We start from the raw sequence: 20048 nt of genomic DNA on the forward strand, positions 1-20048 counted from the left end.
GAAAAACTCCTTGAGGCCTTTTTTGATTATGGGAAGACACTTCAAGCAGACCAAAATCAGTGGGGCAGCCATCAACAAACAAAAGCTAACAGAATTATCAGACATTTTGGAACTTTCAACACCATAATATTATAATCAAAATGGGTGCATGAATATCTTGGACCCTATGTAAATTTCAGAAAACCTAAAACAACTTAAAACTTGTGCACCATTTGTTTCTATTATGGCTGTATGTTATACAAACATTCTGTTACAGTAAAACAATCAATTCAAAGAAATCACGGAAAGACACATTGCCATGACATTAAAGCCTACGAACATTACAACTGCACAATTCTGATGGCACTGACAGTTTAGAACTACTACTTGAGTTTCATCACTACTGGTTTGATATGATGGATGATACTCTTAAAAGCCTGTCTGTATCTGTTAATAGTCAACAATTAATTGCTCATGCCAACATCCTCATAATGCAGCTCTTACACCTTGCCAAGTTCAGTGCCGGATTTCCCCAAGTGTGCGTGTGTGTCGGGGAGAAAACGGCATGCTGTACGGCACAGATTAGCACATCCTGGGAAAGCGCGCTTAAATTGTGCCTGTTTGGAACATGCTCAAAATATTCTGGAGCTCATTTGGACTCCCGGACACCTCGGTGCAGGTTTGTCACACGCCCACCACATAATGAACTGCTCAGCGATATCAGTAGTTGAAGACAGAATGTGACGCTGTGCCTGTCCTGTGCCATCCTGAGCAGAGGACAGGTGACCGGTGACAGGTGAATAAGCAGTCTGACAGTGCACCAAGCTCTGGGGAAAAAAAATTACTTTTCTGGACTTTGTTTGGCCATGTGTAAAAGCAGCTTAAATGTTTCATTGAATTACTAGACAGCAACAGAGAGATCTTAGTAACTACAGCAAACAAATCACAAACATCCCCATACTTTGAGAAACTCTTGAGATGCTGTTGAGAATCATTGTTCAAAATGTCATGACTTTTCAGGCTGAAAGTTTTGTACTTAATTGTCAAATTCCATTTTAAAAACAGTCAACACCAGGGATTTCGAAAGCTACCGTTGGCCATCCCAAATCCCAACTCACTTTGCAAAATGGGATGGTAACTTTTAGAGGTGTTGCGTTTTTGCACGCATATGAGCCACGGAATCATTACAAAGCCCACATTACTTATATGAAATACAGATTTATGATTATAATGAATTGGTTTTGAAGTAATAACTGCATAAATGTCAACGTGGAGTAGTGACCTTAAAGCAGTTGAGAGTGGAGAAAAGGAGTGAAAAAAGAAGACAGACGGTCTCTGTTTGTGTTCTACTCAAAATTGCTGGGGGCTCGACACGTTGGGTTCTCAACATGGAAATATTCACTCCAAAATATCAGGGCCCAGGTTCATAAAGCAATCTAATCTTTTACTCTGCTAAGGTTACTTATTCGACTAAGGTTAGCCGCCCAACATTATCTGTAGGTAACCCATGTTATCTTAGTTCATGATTTGTACAGTCATAGCGGCCTCACGAGTGCCATTGCTAATAAACACCTCCAATGCACGAAGGTTTTGTTTATTTCCGGGTTGGTCTGTCTGCTACAAACATGGCCAAGTCCACTGCAGCAGAGGAGAAGCGCTCCCAACAAAAATGTGTCTGTAAACATCTCCAATGGATTGTTCTGGTCCTGGAACATCCAGTCCCGCCACAAGTCTCTCCTTCCTTCCTCCTCCATCAAGTGGTGAGACATGATAGCTGCCTTTTATGAGGTAAGATACTGAAGTTTTGTCGACTAAATTAAGATTAGCCTTCTCTGTACCAGGCTAAAAACTTTAGTCGGGTAACGCGAAACTTTAGCCAACTAAGCACTTTTTGCAACAACTAACATCAAAAGATGAGTCGACTAAGTGAGTTTAGTCCATTAAACAAGATTAGACCACTTTATGAAACCGGGCCCTGGAGTTGGGAACGGAATGCGTGCACCAATATTACTGAGATCAGAGAGTGTGTACCTCATCTTCTCCATGCTGTCCTGTGCTAAGAGCTGAAATTCCACTGGGCTTACTTTATCTGACTTTTGCGAAGTGATGTGTCTGCTCAGGTGAGTACTAATGCATCTGCAAAGTGGTATAAAAATAAAGTTATTATTATTATTAAGTTATGTAGCACATCAGTGGGAATGCGCATAAAGAGGAAAACCGCAAAGTTTTAAAATGATATAATCTAATTATCAACAACAACAAATTATGCAAAACTGATTTTCTGAACATTCAGTCATTTGTAGTGGTGCTCTGATTGATCCGACTACCGAACATTATTGGGCGATTTCCGTGAAAAAGTATGTCAATTCAATTTTTGAATTTATTTTTTCAATTTATTTTCATTTATACAGCGCCAAATCACAACAGAGTGGCCTTAAGGCACTTCACACAAGTAAGGTCTAACCTTACTAACCCCCAGAGCAGCAGCAGTAAGGAAAAATTCCCTCTGAGGAAAAAACCTCAAGCAGACCAGACTCAAAGGGGTGACCCTCTGCTTGGCCCATGCTAAAGACATAAATTACAGAACAATTCACAAAACGAATACACAAAAAATGCAGTTGATGCACAGGACAGGAGGGTTTTCAGCACAAATACCACACCCATCTCTGGATGGAAGTGTACCTTAAACAGAGAGAAAAAAACAGAATCAGGCATCAGAAAGACATTTTATATAATCGGCATCTGATGATCAAATGTGTTTCATTGCCACTCACAAAAACCAATCGGCTGTAGCTCATACTTTGCAGCATGTAGAGGCCCTGTGTGACCCAATCAGCTGGTAGCAGTAATGCACCGTGTTGGTTTGCAAACTGACAATTAACTCGAAAGAAGGCCCTGTGTGCAGCGTTGCGCAGGCACGTGGTGGCAAACTCCAACAAACATGTCTACCATGTAGAACTTTTATATGGTCTGTGAGAGCGTTGGAAAGTTTGCATCCTCGTAGGGGAAGTACAGTAAATGCTTCAATATTAAATCAGACCTTTAAAGAACAAACACGGAGTAAATTTGCAAGACTTATGATAGTTTATTTGAATGCAAGTTGCATTTGACTTTGAATATCGTCACCTTCCCAAAATAATGGCCTAAGACATGTTTTGGAGAATATGACTTAGCCCATTATTTTAGGAAGGTGACGATATATCCCTTCTTTCTTTTATGCAATGTTGTGAAATATGTTCCCTTTTATTTGACTTCCTGCACTTTTTGACAGCCTTAATGTTTCCAATCTGTTAAAGATTGTGTTACTGATTGCAGGTAAATTGAGGTGTTTTTCAGTTGTCCTTTTGACTGAATAGCTGCCACATTGACCCTGTAAGGTTTTTGTACGTTTTTCTATCAAGAATTATGTAAAAATATGTTTTTGGATAAATTAAGGTGATTTTATGTAGCCAGTAGCTCATCATAACTAAATCCAAAAATTTACAGCCAATCCATGTGATCGGTATCGGTGATCAGCACTCAAGGCTGATCAGTATCACAATCAGCAGCATAAAGCCTGATCTGAGCATCCTTGGTCAGATCAGGACTGATTAGACTGAGAAAATTTTGATGCAATCAAACCTTATGAAGACATCATCTGTTCAGTGTGTTTTTAAGTATTTCAGGCGATTCATCTATAAAGTTTTCAAATGCAAACCACAGAATGGGTTTCACATTCACCCAGTCAATATTGATGAAATAAAGTGCGCTGGTTTCAGATTTATTTATGTCTTTTCTAGAATGATTAAAGCTATCAATGAATCTCCTACATTTTAGTTTAGGACAATTAAATAATTCACATTCAAATGGTCCAGAAATATGTTTCAAATCATTTCATTCATGCATCTCCATAAATAAATTCATAATGTGAAGGCAGGTTTCCAGGGGTGGTAGTAGAAAATAAATATGCAAAAGAACAAAAATGAAGGTCCTTGATTCTTGGTAATAACAACAACAATACAATATTACTACAATTCATAAATGAGGTATAATGACAATTCATTCTTATTTTTGTCCTGAAAAGGCACCAGAAGGTATCAACAGACACAAAATTGCAAATTTTCTCAAAAATCCCCTCTATACTCTCCCTCTCAAACATCTTTGCCCATGCTGCAAGAAAAAAAATGTGCAACTGATGTTTTTTCATCCCATCTTCTACTTCCTTACTGAAACCCCTACAACACACCAGAAATGAAGCATAAATAGTAACAGAAATGGAAGTTTTCAAGCAGTGAAGTAGCACTGACTGGGAAGGACCACACTTTTTTTTTTCCTTTTTTAACCAGACCTTTATGCTTCACGTCTCACTATGTCAACGAAACACAACATACAGATACAATAAAGAGACCAGCTTTCAGTACTCCCAAAACAACATGCAGCCCTCAAGTGTATCTTTTAATAAAGACACAAGAATCAAATTTAACTATTTATACATTAATATTCCGAGCATGAAAGTGTTAAAAGAAAATGAATGCTTTTGCTGAAAAGCGTTTTCTGTTCTCCCTCACTGCATGTGACTAATGACAGGACACTGCACACCTTGGGTGTTACAGGCTTTATTAATGAACATATGAAACCTTTATTTGCCTTGACTGTGAATTATTGTACTGAGTATTCTTATCTGCACAAACATTCCCAAAATGTTAAAACTGAAGGACAAAAACTTTAGTAAACATTAACCAATCTCATCTAGCCTTTTCCCCCACTGAATATGATGTTTTACTGTGATGAATTACTAATTTCTCATTTTAATGTGCTAGTTTTAGAGCACCCCCCCCCACCCAAAACACACGACCCACATTAGGATATGGCACAGGTTTTACACTGTATACTCTTCCTAATGCAACTCCACTTCTACATGTACAGCTCCAAGTGTTCCCAAACCACCTCCCAACCAAGTACTAATCTGGAACTATTCTATGTTGACCAAACTGAACCCCCCCCCCCCCCCACACACACACTTTTTTTGCCGGGGAGGGTGGGTGGGGGGATTGAATTTCACCTGGAACGTGAATGAGCATTACTTTGTTGTGACTAATGAATCATTTTTGTTGTAAGTGAATCATTTTTGTTGTAAGTAACCAAATCATTTGGAGGTGACAGGATGTAATTTAAGTTAATTTTGTTGGTGTTGATTTTATGTCAATTTGACATTTTTACTGTTCAATTAATTCCTCATTATAGTGTACTACTTTTTGATACATTACACACACATTTTTTTTGTTTGTGGCTGATCCAGCTTGCTGAAAATGATCCAGCACAGACCCACATTGGGATTTGGCACCTTCCTGATGCAACTCCAATTCTACATGTGCAGATCTGATGCCCTCAGACTGGCATGGCAGAATGATTTTAGATGCAAGTATATATATATATATATATATATATATATATATATATATATATATATATATATATATATACACATACATATATACACACACACACTTTTTAACTGCTTCATCACTGCATTATTTTTATTTGACCACATCAATTATACTGTATCCACCACCCTACAAAACATCTATGAGCAAAGACATGTCAGAACTCACAAATGAGAAAACATGCCAAAGCGATGCCTGTATCATACAATCACATTTCTGATCAAGACACTGTCACGCAGGATTTTAGAGGAAACAAAATTGGAAACTCAGCTGCCACAGTCAAAACTAAAATTGCTGTGCCACAGCCCCTTGGACAAACATTACCTGAGAGATATTTGGCTGTGCTTAAAGTGTTTGCATTCCATAAATGCATATAATTAATATAAGTGGGTAAATTACATAACCAGTTCAAAAACTATCTCAAATACAACACACATAATTTTATATCCAATTAAGAGCATTTTAACAACAAATACAGAATTCCTATTACATTACTCACAAATGTCTACCACAAACTGCTGCACACACACATATATACATACAGACATACATCTCACCTGGCCTCCCACCAGCTGCAACAGAGCCGTGTTGACAGGTAGCTGCTCAATGTCTGTGCTGATGGCTGTCTGGTCAAATGGACAGGCCTTGCGGTGCAGCTTGTTCAGGCACATCTTGCACACAGTATGCCCGCAGCCCAAGCTGATGGGCCGGCGAACAGTCTCTTCAAATGTCTGGGTGCAGATAGGGCACACCAGGAATTCTGTCCATTGTGGTGCTTGCACTGGCATGGTTAAGTGGTGATGGGACAAATGTGGCAGGGGTTTGGGAGGGTGCGTATGCAAATGTTGTTAGGCCCCAAGACAGAAAAAAATTATATAATATATATGGAAGATTCCACTGGAATCAAGAAAAATTTCTTCCGAACTCAAACGTTAAATGTCCTCACACATTGTGGATTTTGGATCACATTGCGTGATGAATACTGTAAAAGAAAAGACAGCATGGATTAAAATTAGGTAGCAACAAAGAATTCGACATAAAACCAGTGTACAGTCTAGCCAATAAGGTTTTTGTAATTTTGCCTCTGTACACCACTACAACAGAACTGGAACAGCCAAGGTACACTTGTAGTGTCAACTTTCAGGTTTCAAGAGGTTTCACAAATCTACCACACACATCTACCATTTAGGAATTACAACCATTTTCTTCAAACAGTCCCTCCATCTTCTGAGGCCCGAAGGCAGTGACAAACTATAGTCAGCAATGATTGGGGAGATTCCAACAATAAATTTGTAGATGAAGCTTGCTTATACCCAAATATATTATTTGCACCCATACAGCTGGTAGTGGGGAGGCTACTGATGCTGAAACTGAGTGATCCTCACCTTTGAGTATTCTTTAATATGAAAAATACAGATGCATTTTTCTTGGAAAAGTATATATACAGTAGTGTTATGTGACTAAAAAGATTAATCCTGGTTTTGAGTATATTTCTTATTGTTACATGGGAAACAAGGTATCAGCAGATTCAGTAGATTCTCACAAATCCAACAAGACCAAGCATTCATGATATGCACACTCTTAAGGCTATGAAATTGGGCTATTAGTTAAAAAAAAAAAAAAAAAAGTAGAAAAGGGGGTGTTCACAATAATAGTAGTGTGGCATTCAGTCAGTGAGTTCATCAATTCTGTGGAACAAACAGGTGTGAATCAGGTGTCCCCTATTTAAGGATGAAGCCAGCACCTGTTGAACATGCTTTTCTCTTTGAAAGCCTGAGGAAAATGGGACGTTCAAGACACTGTTCAGAAGAACAGCGTAGTTTGATTAAAAAGTTGATTGGAGAGGGTAAAACCTATATGCAGGTGCAAAAAATTATAGGCTGTTCATCTACAATGATCTCCAATGCTTTAAAATGGACAAAAAAACCAGAGACGCGTGGAAGAAAATGGAAAACAACCATCAAAATGGATAGAAGAATAACCAGAATGGCAAAGGCTCACCCAGTGATCAGCTCCAGTCTGGAGTTACCTGTAAGTGCTGTGACAGTTAGAAGACGCCTGTGTGAAGCTAATTTATTTGCAAGAATCCCCCGCAAAGTCCCTCTGTTAAATAAAAGACGTGCAGAAGAGGTTACAATTTGCCAAAGAACACATCAACTGGCCTAATGAGAAATATTTTGTGGACTGATGAGAGTAAAATTGTTCTTTTTGGGTCCAAGGGCCACAGACAGTTTGTGAGATGACCCCCAAACTCTGAATTCAAGCCACAGTTCACAGTGAAGACAGTGAAGCATGGTGGTGCAAGCATCATGATATGGGCATGTTTCTCCTACTATGGTGTTGGGCCTATATATCGCATGCCAGGTATCATGGATCAGTTTGGATATGTCAAAATACCTGAAGATGTCATGTTGGCTTATGCTGAAGAGGACATGACTTGAAATGGGTGTTTCAACAAGACAATGACCCCAAGCACACTAGGAAACAAGCAAAATCTTGGTTCCAAACCAACAAAATGAATGCCATGCAGATGTAAAGAAATCATGAAAAACTGTGGTTATACAACTAAATACTAGTTCAGTGATTCACAGGATTGCTAAAAAAGCAGTTTGAACATAATAGTTTTGAGTTTGTAGTGTCAACAGCAGATGCTACTATTATTGTGAACACCCCCTTTTCTACTTTTTTTTTTTTTACTAATAGCCCAATTTCATAAAAAAAATGTCCTTAAGAGTGTGCATATCATGAATGCTTGGTGTTGTTGGATTTGTGAGAATCTACTGGTACCTTGTTTCCCACGTAACAATAAGAAATATACTCAAAACCTGGATTAATCTTTTTAGTCACATAGCACTACTATTATTCTGAACACTACTGTGTATATACACTCAACAAAAATATAAACGCAACACTTTTGGTTTTGCTCCCATTTTGTATGAGATGAACTCAAAGATCTAAAACTTTTTCCACATACACAATATCACCATTTCCCTCAAATATTGTTCACAAACCAGTCTAAATCTGTGATAGTGAGCACTTCTCCTTTGCTGAGATAATCCATCCCACCTCACAGGTGTGCCATATCAAGATGCTGATTAGACACCATGATTAGTGCACAGGTGTGCCTTAGTCTGTCCACAATAAAAGGCCACTCTGAAAGGTGCAGTTTTGTTTTATTGGGGGGGATACCAGTCAGTATCTGGTGTGACCACCATTTGCCTCATGGAGTGCAACACATCTCCTTCGCATAGAGTTGATCAGGTTGTCAATTGTGGCCTGTGGAATGTTGGTCCACTCCTCTTCAATGGCTGTGCGAATTTGCTGGATATTGGCAGGAACTGGTACACGCTGTCGTATACGCCAGTCCAGAGCATCCCAAACATGCTCAATGGGTGACATGTCCGGTGAGTATGCCAGCCATGCAAGAACTGGGACATTTTCAGCTTCCAAGAATTGTGTACAGATCCTTGGAACATGGGGCCGTGCATTATCCTGCTGCAACATGAGGTGATGTTCTTGGATGTATGGCACAACAATGGGCCTCAGGATCTCGTCACGGTATCTCTGTGCATTCAAAATGCCATCAATAAAACGCACCTGTGTTCTTCGTCCATAACAGACACCTGCCCATACCATAACCCCACCGCCACCATGGGCCACTCGATCCACAACATTGACATCAGAAAACCACTCACCCACACGACGCCACACACGCTGTCTGCCATCTGCCCTGGACAGTGTGAACCGGGATTCATCCGTGAAAATAACACCTCTCCAACGTGCCAAACGCCAGCGAATGTGAGCATTTGCCCATTCAAGTCGGTTACGACGACAAACTGGAGTCAGGCCGAGACCCCGATGAGGACGACGAGCATGCAGATGAGCTTCCCTGAGACGGTTTCTGACAGTTTGTGCAGAAATTCTTTGGTTATGCAAACCGACTGTTTCAGCAGCTGTCCGAGTGGCTGGTCTCAGACGATCTTGGAGGTGAACATGCTGGATATGGAGGTCCTGGGCTAGTGTGGTTACACGTGGTCTGCGGTTGTGAGGCTGGTTGGATGTACTGCCAAATTCTCTGAAACGCCTTTGGAGACGGCTTATGGTAGAGAAATGAACATTCAATACACGAGCAACAGTTCTGGTTGACATTCCTGCTGTCAGCATGCCAATTGCACGCTCCCTCAAATCTTGTGACATCTGTGGCATTGTGCTGTGTGATAAAACTGCACCTTTCAGAGTGGCCTTTTATTGTGGACAGTCTAAGGCACACCTGGGCACTAATCATGGTATCTAATCAGCATCTTGATATGGTACACCTGTGAGGTGGGATGGATTATCTCAGCAAAGGAGAAGTGCTCACTATCACAGATTTAGACTGGTTTGTGAACAATATTTGAGAGAAATGGTGATATTGTGTATGTGGAAAAGTTTTAGATCTTTGAGTTCATCTCATACAAAATGGGAGCAAAACCAAAAGTGTTGCGTTTATATATATATATATATATATATATATATATATATATATATATATATATATATATATATATGTGTGTGTGTGTGTGTGTCTGTGTGTATATAAAAGACTGAACTTTGCAGGGCTGTGGTCAGACTGTATAAATAATGAACACGTGAATTTACCTGAGCTTTAGCATTTCTGTGAACCTCACATTTTTCCATACAATGCACGTTGTGGCTTAAGGATACCCCCCCCCAACGCAAGGTGAGTACCACTGGGCCTGATAATATTTCCAGGGGAAACACGACACTGTCTTCATCTTCATTCATGTCAATCATTAAGATAAAAACAGTGTGGTACTGTATGGTAAATCTTTTCTGGAGTAGGCAGTTATCAAAAAGTGAGTGGCCATGCAAGGAGACAAGTGAGGGAAGCCAACAAGACACTGCTAACAACTCTGAAGGAGTTACACACTTTTGTGTCTGTGAATGGAGGAATTGAAAATGCTGCAATTTTTCCTGTTGTCTTGTGTGTGTGTTTCCCTGTTGTGTCAACTGTAGCTTCATGATGGACTGAAAGAGAGGAATTTTTGTTCAAGAAAACAAACTACTCCAAACAGATTTACTATACAGGACCATGAGGTTTGCATTTTGTAATGACTGACGGGAATTAAGTCCAAGACAAAATATTAATATTGCTACCCTTAAGTTGCCTAAAGAAAACAGAAATAAAAAAAATAAAATAATGATGTGTATTAAAAGTCCCTTCAGCTGCTGCCTTGTTTTCACTCGGGATCGCCACAGCAGAGCCGAGGTGAATCTGCATGTTGATTTGGCACAAGTTTTGCACCGGGTTCCCTCCCTGACGCAACTATACATTACATGGAGAAATGTGACAGGGGTGAGGTGTAAACTGGGAACCTTCCACACAGAAACCAAGCGCACTAACACCCTGGCCACCACCATGAGCTCTGAAAAGGGGACTGTGTATAAAAATGGCTGTAATTCAAAAATGGTTAATGTGATACTGTTGTTGAAGTCCTTCAATTAACGCTGATCGTCCATACTACAAGCACATGTTGATTATTTTATTTCAACTCGAGTGTGGAGGCAAAATTACAAAAACTGTCATTGTTCAACTACTAGCATTAAAGACCAAGATTGATTGAACATGACTGTGTATACAGACAAATGATATCTTATGTGAATGAACAACGGTTGCTGTAAATAACCATAAAACGGCCTAAAAACGAAAAGTAATGAAATAATCAGTTAATGAAGCATCGACTGACACTGAAATTTACAATACTTTAAAGACCATTCGTCATTGCACTGCTTTATTAACAACACACAAAATTAAAATACGTCACTGGTGACACAGCACATATTTGTAAAACACTGAGGAAACAAGGGGAAAGAAGAATCCAAACAAGTGCCGTGTGGCCTAGTTTGATGAGCTGGTTATTACTATGGACAAAGGGTCTGAAGAGGCTAACAGCAAAGTCCCTCAGCTATCTACTTTGATACGGAGCTAACGTCGGCTAGCTTGTAGCACTTTGCCAACACTGAACGACAAATATAAATTCAAATAACTTACCGACTGCCACGACTGTAATCCTCTGGTAGCCCATTTATAATGCTAATAATAATAAGAACAATTTTATCTAAACACCGGTGTTAATATTAGACAGCGAATGGAACTTATGGTTAGCTTTAGCTTGGCTTTAGCCAGCTAAGCTATGGGTGGCTAGTTTGCTAAGCTGGCTAACGACAAACATTGTTTGGCTGTATAAAGCAGGCGCTTAATAATGTACTACCTGTTACTGCTTCGTAATAAAAGAGTTATTATCTTGAGTATCGGAGTTGGTATGACTCGACGACGCAGCTAAAAACTAACATTTAGTGTCTTGTACAAAACATATTTAAGCACAGCGACACTTGAAAAGTCGAGCCCTTTGACTTGCAACACTGAGATTATGTAACCGAAGCTAACACGAAACTAAACACTCTTCAAACCTAATTCTTAGCACCGGATCAGTCACCCTACGTCAACACCGTGGACATTATGTGTTTGGAATTATATCCTGGTGATATTTTGACCACACGTTAAGACTCAAGCTTGATCGTATAAAGCTAACCAGTTAGCTCCTCTCAGCAGTTAGCTTGTTAGCTACCTTCCGTGTTACCAACATTATCAACGCGTCGTTAATGTGTCTAAAATGACACAATCAAGCTTATCACCGGGTGTTACCACTTTTACAAATGGAACATGGTGGTCGAATATACTCACTCATTCCAAAACACTTGGAAGATTTCCATTTTTCTTTAGGAAAACGTTGCGATACTTTCTCGCCATTTCGACTGTGCAGCTTTGCTGCTGCCGTAATTTGGGAAAGGTCTGTCTGTCAACTCAACAACAGAACCAGAGAGCCGCTAGCCGGTTACAGCTAGCTGGGGGAGCGCTGTGCCCGTGCAATGTGATAGTGGCGCCATCTGCTGTCAAAAAGCCGCAAGCACAATTGCTCCAATGATTCCTGAGGTTTGATGGTTAACAATTTCACCATGAACTTTATTCTAACTTGCATACAGTACATCCAGAAAGCATTCTCAGCGTTTCACTTTTTACACATTTTGTTCTGCCTTATTCCAAAATGGAATTCATTTTTTGTTCTCGAAATTCTCCACACAATGCCCCATAATAACAATGTGATAAAAGCTTCTTTTTTTTTTTTTGCAAACTTATGAAAAAAAAAAACAAAAAAAAAAAACAAAGAAATCACATGTACATAAGTATTCACAGCCTTTGCAGTGAAGCTCAAAATTGAGCTGAGGTGCATCCTGTTTCCACTGATCATCCTTGAGATGTTCCTACAGCTTAATTGGAGTCCACCTGGGGTAAATTCAGTTGATTGGACATGATTTGGAAAGACACACACCTGTCTACATATAAGGTCCCACAGTTGACAGTGCATGTCAGAGCACAAACCAAGCATGAAGCCAAAGGAATTATCTGTAGACCTCTCAGACAGGATAGTCTTGAGGCACAAATCTGGGGAAGGGTACCGAAATGTTTCTGCTGCTTTGAAGGTCCCAGTGAGCAGTGAGCACAGTGACCACCACCATCTGTAAATGGAAGAAGTTCAGATCCACCAGGACCCTTCCTAGACCTGGCTGCCTGTCTAAACTAAGCAATCAGGGGAGAAGGGCCTTAGTCAGGGAGGTGACCAAGAACCTGATGGTCACTCTGTCAGAGCTCCAGTATTCCTCTGTGGAGAGAGGAGAACCTTCCAGAAGGACAACCATTTCTGCAGCAATCCATCAATCAGGCTGAGCAGACAGACAGAAGCCACGCACATAACAGCCCAATTGGAGTTTGGCAAAAGGCACCTGGAGGACTCGCAGACCATGAAAAAACAAAATTCTCTGGTCTGATGAGACAAAGATTGAACTCTTTGGAGTGAATGTCAGGTGTTATGTTTGGAAGAAACCAGGCACCATCCCTACAGTGAAGTATGTTTTTCAGCGGCAGGAACTAGGAGACTAGTCATAATTGAGGGAAAGATGAATGCAGCAATGTACAGAGACTTCCTGGATGAAAACCTGCTCCAGAGCGCTCTGGGACGATGGCTCATCTTTCAGTAGGACAATGACCCTAAACACACAGCCGAGATATCAAAGGAGTGGCTTCAGGACAACTCTGTGAATGGCCTTGAGTGACCCAGTCAGAGCTCAGACCTGAATGTGATTGAAAATTTCTGGCTGGAGAGATCTTAAAATGGCGCAGACGCTCCCCATCCAACCTGATGGAGCTTGAGAGGTGCTGCAAAGAGGAATGGGAAAAACTGCCCAAAGATTGGTGCGCTAAGCTTGTGGCATCATATTCAAGAAGACTTGAGGCTGTAATTTCTGCCAAATGTGCATCAAGAAAGTACTGAACAAAAGGTGTGAATACTTATGTACATGTGATTTCTTAGTTGTTTTTTAAAAAATAAATTAGGAAAAAAAATCATCTTGTTATTATGGGGTGTTGTGAGTAGAAATTTGAGGGAAAAAATATATATATACTCCATAAGAATAAGGCTGTCACATAACAAAATGTGGAAAAAGTGAAGCGCTGTGAACACTCTCTGGTTGCACTGTATAACCAACAACCAACCACTGTAATGTCATCATGCTGCTTTCACTCAGGTTGCAGTCACTATGTTGCATTGCTCAGCATTTCCATATAAAATAGATGATTTACTTTGTACGACGGTGTTTTAGGGCCACATTGAATTTATTTATTTTTTTTAGAAGTCGAGAATAAAGTCCTAATATTCCGAGAATAAAGTCATAATTTTCCGAAAATAAAGTCGTAATTTTATGAGAAAAAACTCGTAATCGTGAAAGAGGAAAAAACCTTGATTCCGGAAATGAAACAATGACAGCACACAAAACAGCCTCTGTGACTCCTCTCTGGTGTGCCACATCCACGTCAAACTTCTATAAAATGGTTTTGCTTGTTCATAAACCCAAGTTTGAGGCACTGTTTAGTTAACTACTTCTAAGACTGTTTCCAAAAAAAAAAAAAAAAAAAACTTCTAGAGCTGCTTCCACATGATAGCGTTAGCCTACGATAGCTGTGTGTCAACCGGGAAACTTGTTTTTCTCATAAAAATACAACTTTATTCTCGTAAAATTATGACTTTATTCTCATATTATTACAACTTTATTCTCAAAGTCTTAAAATTATGACTTTATTCTCGTAATATTACGACTTCATTCTCGAAGTCTAAAAAAAAAAAAAAAAAAAAAAATCAATGTGGCCCTAAAACGCCGTCGTAATTTTGGCTATGCTTAGCTGGCAGCATAGCAACCTCTTGTCACTGTAAAATACCCACTCTGATTGAAAATGAGAAATAACGGGTGGCTTGGTGACCAAGAGGTGATGGCGGTCCCAGTCATGCTTGACAGCATTCTAAACAATGCTGTTGGAGCACCCTCTGCTGGACAAAATACATAATGATACCATTTCCAACATCCAAAATGTCTTCTGGATTATTTATTCGGGAAAATAAATTCTTTTATATAACGCCAATACTGACATGTGGCGAAAGGTGCATATGAGCCAATCTCATCGGTTACCTGAGATATCGTCTGGCTCTACCCCGTTGATCTACTACCTCCATAGTGTGCAAATGAACTACACTGTGGTATGCCGTGAGGATGCTAGAGCCTGGTAACTAAAGATGAATTACTTCCTTGGAAATTCCAAAGAAGACGCGGACATACTTTGAAGTGGTGGGGCCAAGGAACTGTACAAACATACACGAGGAACTTTAAAAAAGTCTGCTGTTGCGAAATAGAAATGTTTGCTTCATATGTAGTTTTCCACAGATGCATCATCTGTGAACATCCGGTTCAAAGTACAAGATGGTAGTGGTGTAGTACATATGAATTGTGTCCACTACTCGCTTCTTTACTTTGAGTACACAGTGATGGTTGGGCAGTATATATTAAGACTGGACAGTCCATACAAAGTATTTAAAAAAAAAAAGACAGGATATTGGTTGAAGATTGACCTCTCCTACTACACAGGTAGACCTGCTTCTACCTGTAGTTCACAAAAAGAAAAAATCACCAAATTTTTATAATTAAAATCCAGTCAAGTAATCCCTGACAATGTAACTACAATCGAATTCCAATTTTGTTTTCATTATAATCTGGCCTGATTATATCTGTTTAGGTTTTGTAATCTCATTGTAATCTGGTGGTTTAGTGGTAAGCACTACTTTCTCACAGCAAGAATGTCCTGAGATAATTTCCCGTCTAACCTTTCTGTGTGGAGTTTGTCTGTTCTCCCCGTGTCTGTGTGGGTTTCCTCTGGGCACTACGGTTTTTCCCACTATCAAAACCATGCTTATTAAGGGTCCACTCCTTTCTCTGCCCCTGACCAAGCATCTCTACTTCTGGAGTTGGTCCCCGGGCTCCGGACTATGGCTGCTGCCCACTGCTTCTGGTTGGATTGTGTCTCACTGAAATTAGGATTGGTTAAATGCAGAGAACAAATATATGTCTGTACAATGACAATAAAGGCCTTTATTACATAATCTGGATTACACATAATCCATTATTACCTAACCGTTTTTACAGGTTATGGGGGTGGGGTGCGATATGGCTAATACATGGTGGAAGGTTTGTATGTTAGTCAGGGACAAAGTGGCTCAGTTTTGGACAGACTTTATCAAATGTCAAGGCCACACATTACTGTATTACTGAATCACAAAGAAATATTTTGTATAACATTGGTGTTGCACTCTCTGAATGCCATTTTTGTATTTCATGCTACCTTAATGGGTTGGTGCGGAGACACGTCACTTCCGGGGAAATGGTGAATCCGAAGGTGAGAATTTGTACTTCCGCGACTGGACGCCCGATGAAAACAAGCTCGGGCTGCATTGATTGTCTGTTGAAATCAGTTGGTTTTGTTTCGTCTCTAAGTTGCTTCTAAGAGTCACCTGACGGCTCTCATTGCCTGGAATGATGAGATTTATACACCAAGCTGACCTGAAATGAGCCGTTGTTAAATTGATTTATTGACGACCCCTTTGAAAAGTGACCAAATTACATGTATTTGTATTGCGTTCAGCGATGATTTCATTGGCTAAAAACGGCGATTGGGTAAAGTTCGCGGCAACCCATTCGCCCTATTGAGATATCGCATAATCCGTTGCACACCAGAGAGTTGCAGCAGTCTAAACAACATAGAGAATCCACATGACAACAAGTGCAAATGAACATTATACTACTGAAATGTAAATTTGTATGCTTTTTGTCATGTTAATAAGAGACTGCTGCATGAGACCCTGAAAACTTGCTAAAACAAATATTCCGTGTCTTCTACGTTTAACCCTCTAGAGTCCGAGGCCATTTTTTGGACAGTTAACTCGCCTGGCATAAATGTTTTATTATTGCTGTTAACAGCTCTCCCTGCATCCCACAATCAAGTTTTATGTCTCTTTTTTTCAGGACAACCTGTGCTTTCAGAATATATATGTTTTTGTTGTGTTTTATAAGTGTAATAAATGTTTACAATCAACAATAGACAAGGAAAAAATAAAGCGAAAAATAATTTTCCACACACATTTATTCAAAACACACAGCAAACTATAATAAACAACTGTTTTGACACTTTATAAAGGTAATTTGAGGTCTTGTGTGAAAGACTGTACAACAAAAAGGTTCAAACGATAAACACAAATGCACATTTTGAACAATATATACAAAATGGTCTATGCATTTTGTTATTTTGATATGGTAAACAGTGCTTTATGCAGAGAAAGCATCAGAGTTATCCAGTAACATTCATATGCAAACTAGTGGAGCAATCCTGATAGTTACACACTCTTTGTTTGAGCACGTGAGATTGTCATCAGAGGCTCTCCGTCTGCTCGGTCTGCTTTCACTTTCGCTGTGTGTAATGGCGCAGGGCGCACTGAGTATGTACTAATAGTATGTACTCATTGGAGCACCCAGGGGGCTATTCAAATGGGCCAACTAGTAACATATCACTCCTGAAAACAATCTTTGGCTTTTCACGTGAGGTAAATCTGCCCTACAATTGGATTTTGGAAAACCATGTGACGGTGAACCAATTCCGATTGGATACTCACATTGCACACGTCATCACACAGCTTCTATGAGGAGTACAAAGATGGCCGATGGCTGGCTCTAAAGTCCGCGGAGTTAACTTTTCAGCAAAAAAAAAAAACCCGTAAGTTTCTATCTCATATCATTAAAAAGTTATTTATAATTTAGTAAAGCTTGGTCTTTGCCAACCGACTTTCAGACATCTTATATACAGTATATTACTCTGGAACAAACAGGACAAACAGTGTTGTAAAGGACAAGAAGCAGGGCGTTAAAGAGCAAACTTAATTTGGAAGCGATCGCGGTTCACAGCAATTCCCACTGAAAATAACAGAGAAACAACCTGAGCTTCTCACATGTTTACATAAAACAAACACAATAACAACATCTAAAAACCCAGATAATATATTCACAAGAGTTTTAGGCACAATATACAAAGCGTTTTATGTTGTGATGTTAATGCTGTTGTCAGTGTGCAGCGGTTAAAGTGCAGCCTGATCAGATCGTCTCAATGCATTTCTCAATGACATTGGCTACATGATGTCGCCGAAGTTTTGTGAGATTTTGCAGCATTTGAAACCTCAGTAGGGCGAATAGTGTTGTTTGTGCAACCCAGTCTCACGGCAAGTCATGATTCAGCATCACGAACTATACATTAATCTATATATTATGACAAAAAGCGCCTCATTTTCGTCACGGCAGCACAAATTTATTCTAATTCATTTGGTGATGGCTGCACGAAATTAAAAGTGAAGCCTATGGTTATGGTTAAGGTTCGGGCTGGGGGTAGGAGTAGGGTTAGTAATAGTGAGTTAAAAAAAATGTCACGAAAATTTGACTCATTTTGTGACGGGAGCACAAAAAAAAAAAAAAAAAATGAAACTGGGCTGTGTTTGTGATAATGGTTGTGTTGTGCACATTTTTTTTTGCAGAAAATAGCTGCAAAAAATAGCGCCACCCCCCCCCCCCGAGCTTCAACCCAGGCAAATCAGAGTCTTACTCTGCCCCTGGTTTCCCCAACTTTCCCATCACACCTGCGCTCTTGCGATCAGGGCTCCTCACCCACTCGTTTTGTGCCTCCTTCAGTGGCGGCGCCAGGAAATTTTTGTTGGGGGGGCTGAGGGGGGCTGGGGTAAAAGTTGGGGGGGCTTCACAAAATGTCGTTGAAATGAACAGTATATAGTAAATTGCTTTATAAATACCAAGGTATATGTTTTAGTTACCCATGCTCCTCTAAAATGTGGTATCAATGTACACACACATCACTTAGAATGAATGCAAGTTTAGTAAACTTGCACATAAGTATAAATAAAGATAAGTGAAATTTTAAGAGTGGCTGTAATAAATATTTAGGAAACCTAAATTTTTGGAGTATGGAGTTAAATTTGTCTCAATACTTGCAAATGCACAGAAGGTGATTTACAAATATCCTTTGATTTGTACACGTGCTTAGTGATCCACAAACACAAATTTCTGATTTATAACGTGTGTGGGTTTTTGCAAATAAATGTTTATTTGCAAAACTGAAAATTCTTTTTGTGAAGGGTGATTCAGCATTGGTGGATCATCGAAGACACACATTCATCACTTTGCTCAGTTACGCAATATTAAGACATTCTCAGTGCAAAACTGCAGTTGAGATCCACAAATATGTCAGTCGCTATTCACATTATTAGCAGAATTATTTGGGGGGGGGGGGGGGATGATGGGGGAGCTTGTCTCATTGTTAGGTGGGCTTAAGCCCCCCCCAAGGTCCCCCTTGGCGCCGCCACTGGCCTCCTCTCTGTTAACATTGGCTTTATTAAGCAGAGGAAAACCGGTGTGCGCGCTCTGAGCTGATCTTACTTACGCAACAGCTTTTTGACGGTCTGCGGCGGGTTGGAGAGGCTCAGGACGAAATGAAAGCTGGCATTTTTTTTCCTATTCCATTTTTTGTCCCACTGGTTTCTGAAGGGATTACAGGACCAATCATCGAGAGTCTGCTGGCTCTCCGCTGCCTGCACCGGCAGCGGCGCACGAACTCAATGTGATGTGGAGAAAACGCTCAGAAACCGTGTTCGGTTTCCTTTTTATTTAACAGGGGAAGAAAAGTTGCTGTAAGTAATTACCTAAATCTGATTTAAATGGAAATGTTCAATCTTTTTCATCTGTCAACTGTGCGTTTAATTCGTATTATGCAGTTTTGTACCTATTTGTCAGGGAATTACAACGAATTATCAATAATTTGCAGTTTTAATTAAAGATTAAGTGATATTTACTGGTAATTACATGTATGTTCTTGATTGTTTTTTAATTATTGATTTCATACTTATTTAAATAAGAACTTTGCATACTTTGTGTTTCATATGACAAATCTGTATTGTTAATTTTGGTGGGGGTTCAGTTGCAGTCAGCAGTTGTTTATTCTCATTATGAAGGATTATCTTGTGCACTGCAAAGTAATCTGTGGATAAGGCAACGTGACTGAATGCACGTTACATATCTCCTCACCAGAAAGCTGGCAGGAGGAATGTGTGGAAAACTATGATTTTTGTTTTGTTTTTATCGTATCTTTAGGATCTA

At 39.7% G+C, this 20048-nt stretch overlaps 1 protein-coding gene across 2 annotated transcripts in view; it reads right to left on the reverse strand.

Annotated features, from left to right (window-relative positions):
• The window catches only part of rc3h1b (ring finger and CCCH-type domains 1b), a 39819-nt gene extending 27546 nt beyond the window's left edge, over positions 1-12273 (reverse strand). The window contains exons 1-2 of one of the 2 annotated variants that reach the window (XM_034183705.1): positions 12148-12273; positions 5960-6384 (exon numbers count right to left, since the gene is read on the reverse strand). In XM_034183705.1, coding sequence (XP_034039596.1) covers positions 5960-6190 — 231 coding nt within the window. In that variant the 5' untranslated portion in view covers positions 6191-6384; positions 12148-12273. Of the gene's footprint in view, positions 1-5959; positions 6385-12147 lie in introns of those variants that run through there. The other variant, XM_034183706.1, reaches the window with a different exon arrangement.
• Between the last annotated feature and the right edge of the window lie 7775 nt (positions 12274-20048).

The sequence above is a fragment of the Thalassophryne amazonica genome, chromosome 12, assembly GCF_902500255.1.
Source record: "Thalassophryne amazonica chromosome 12, fThaAma1.1, whole genome shotgun sequence".
In the NCBI taxonomy this organism is placed as follows: Eukaryota; Metazoa; Chordata; class Actinopteri; order Batrachoidiformes; family Batrachoididae; genus Thalassophryne; species Thalassophryne amazonica.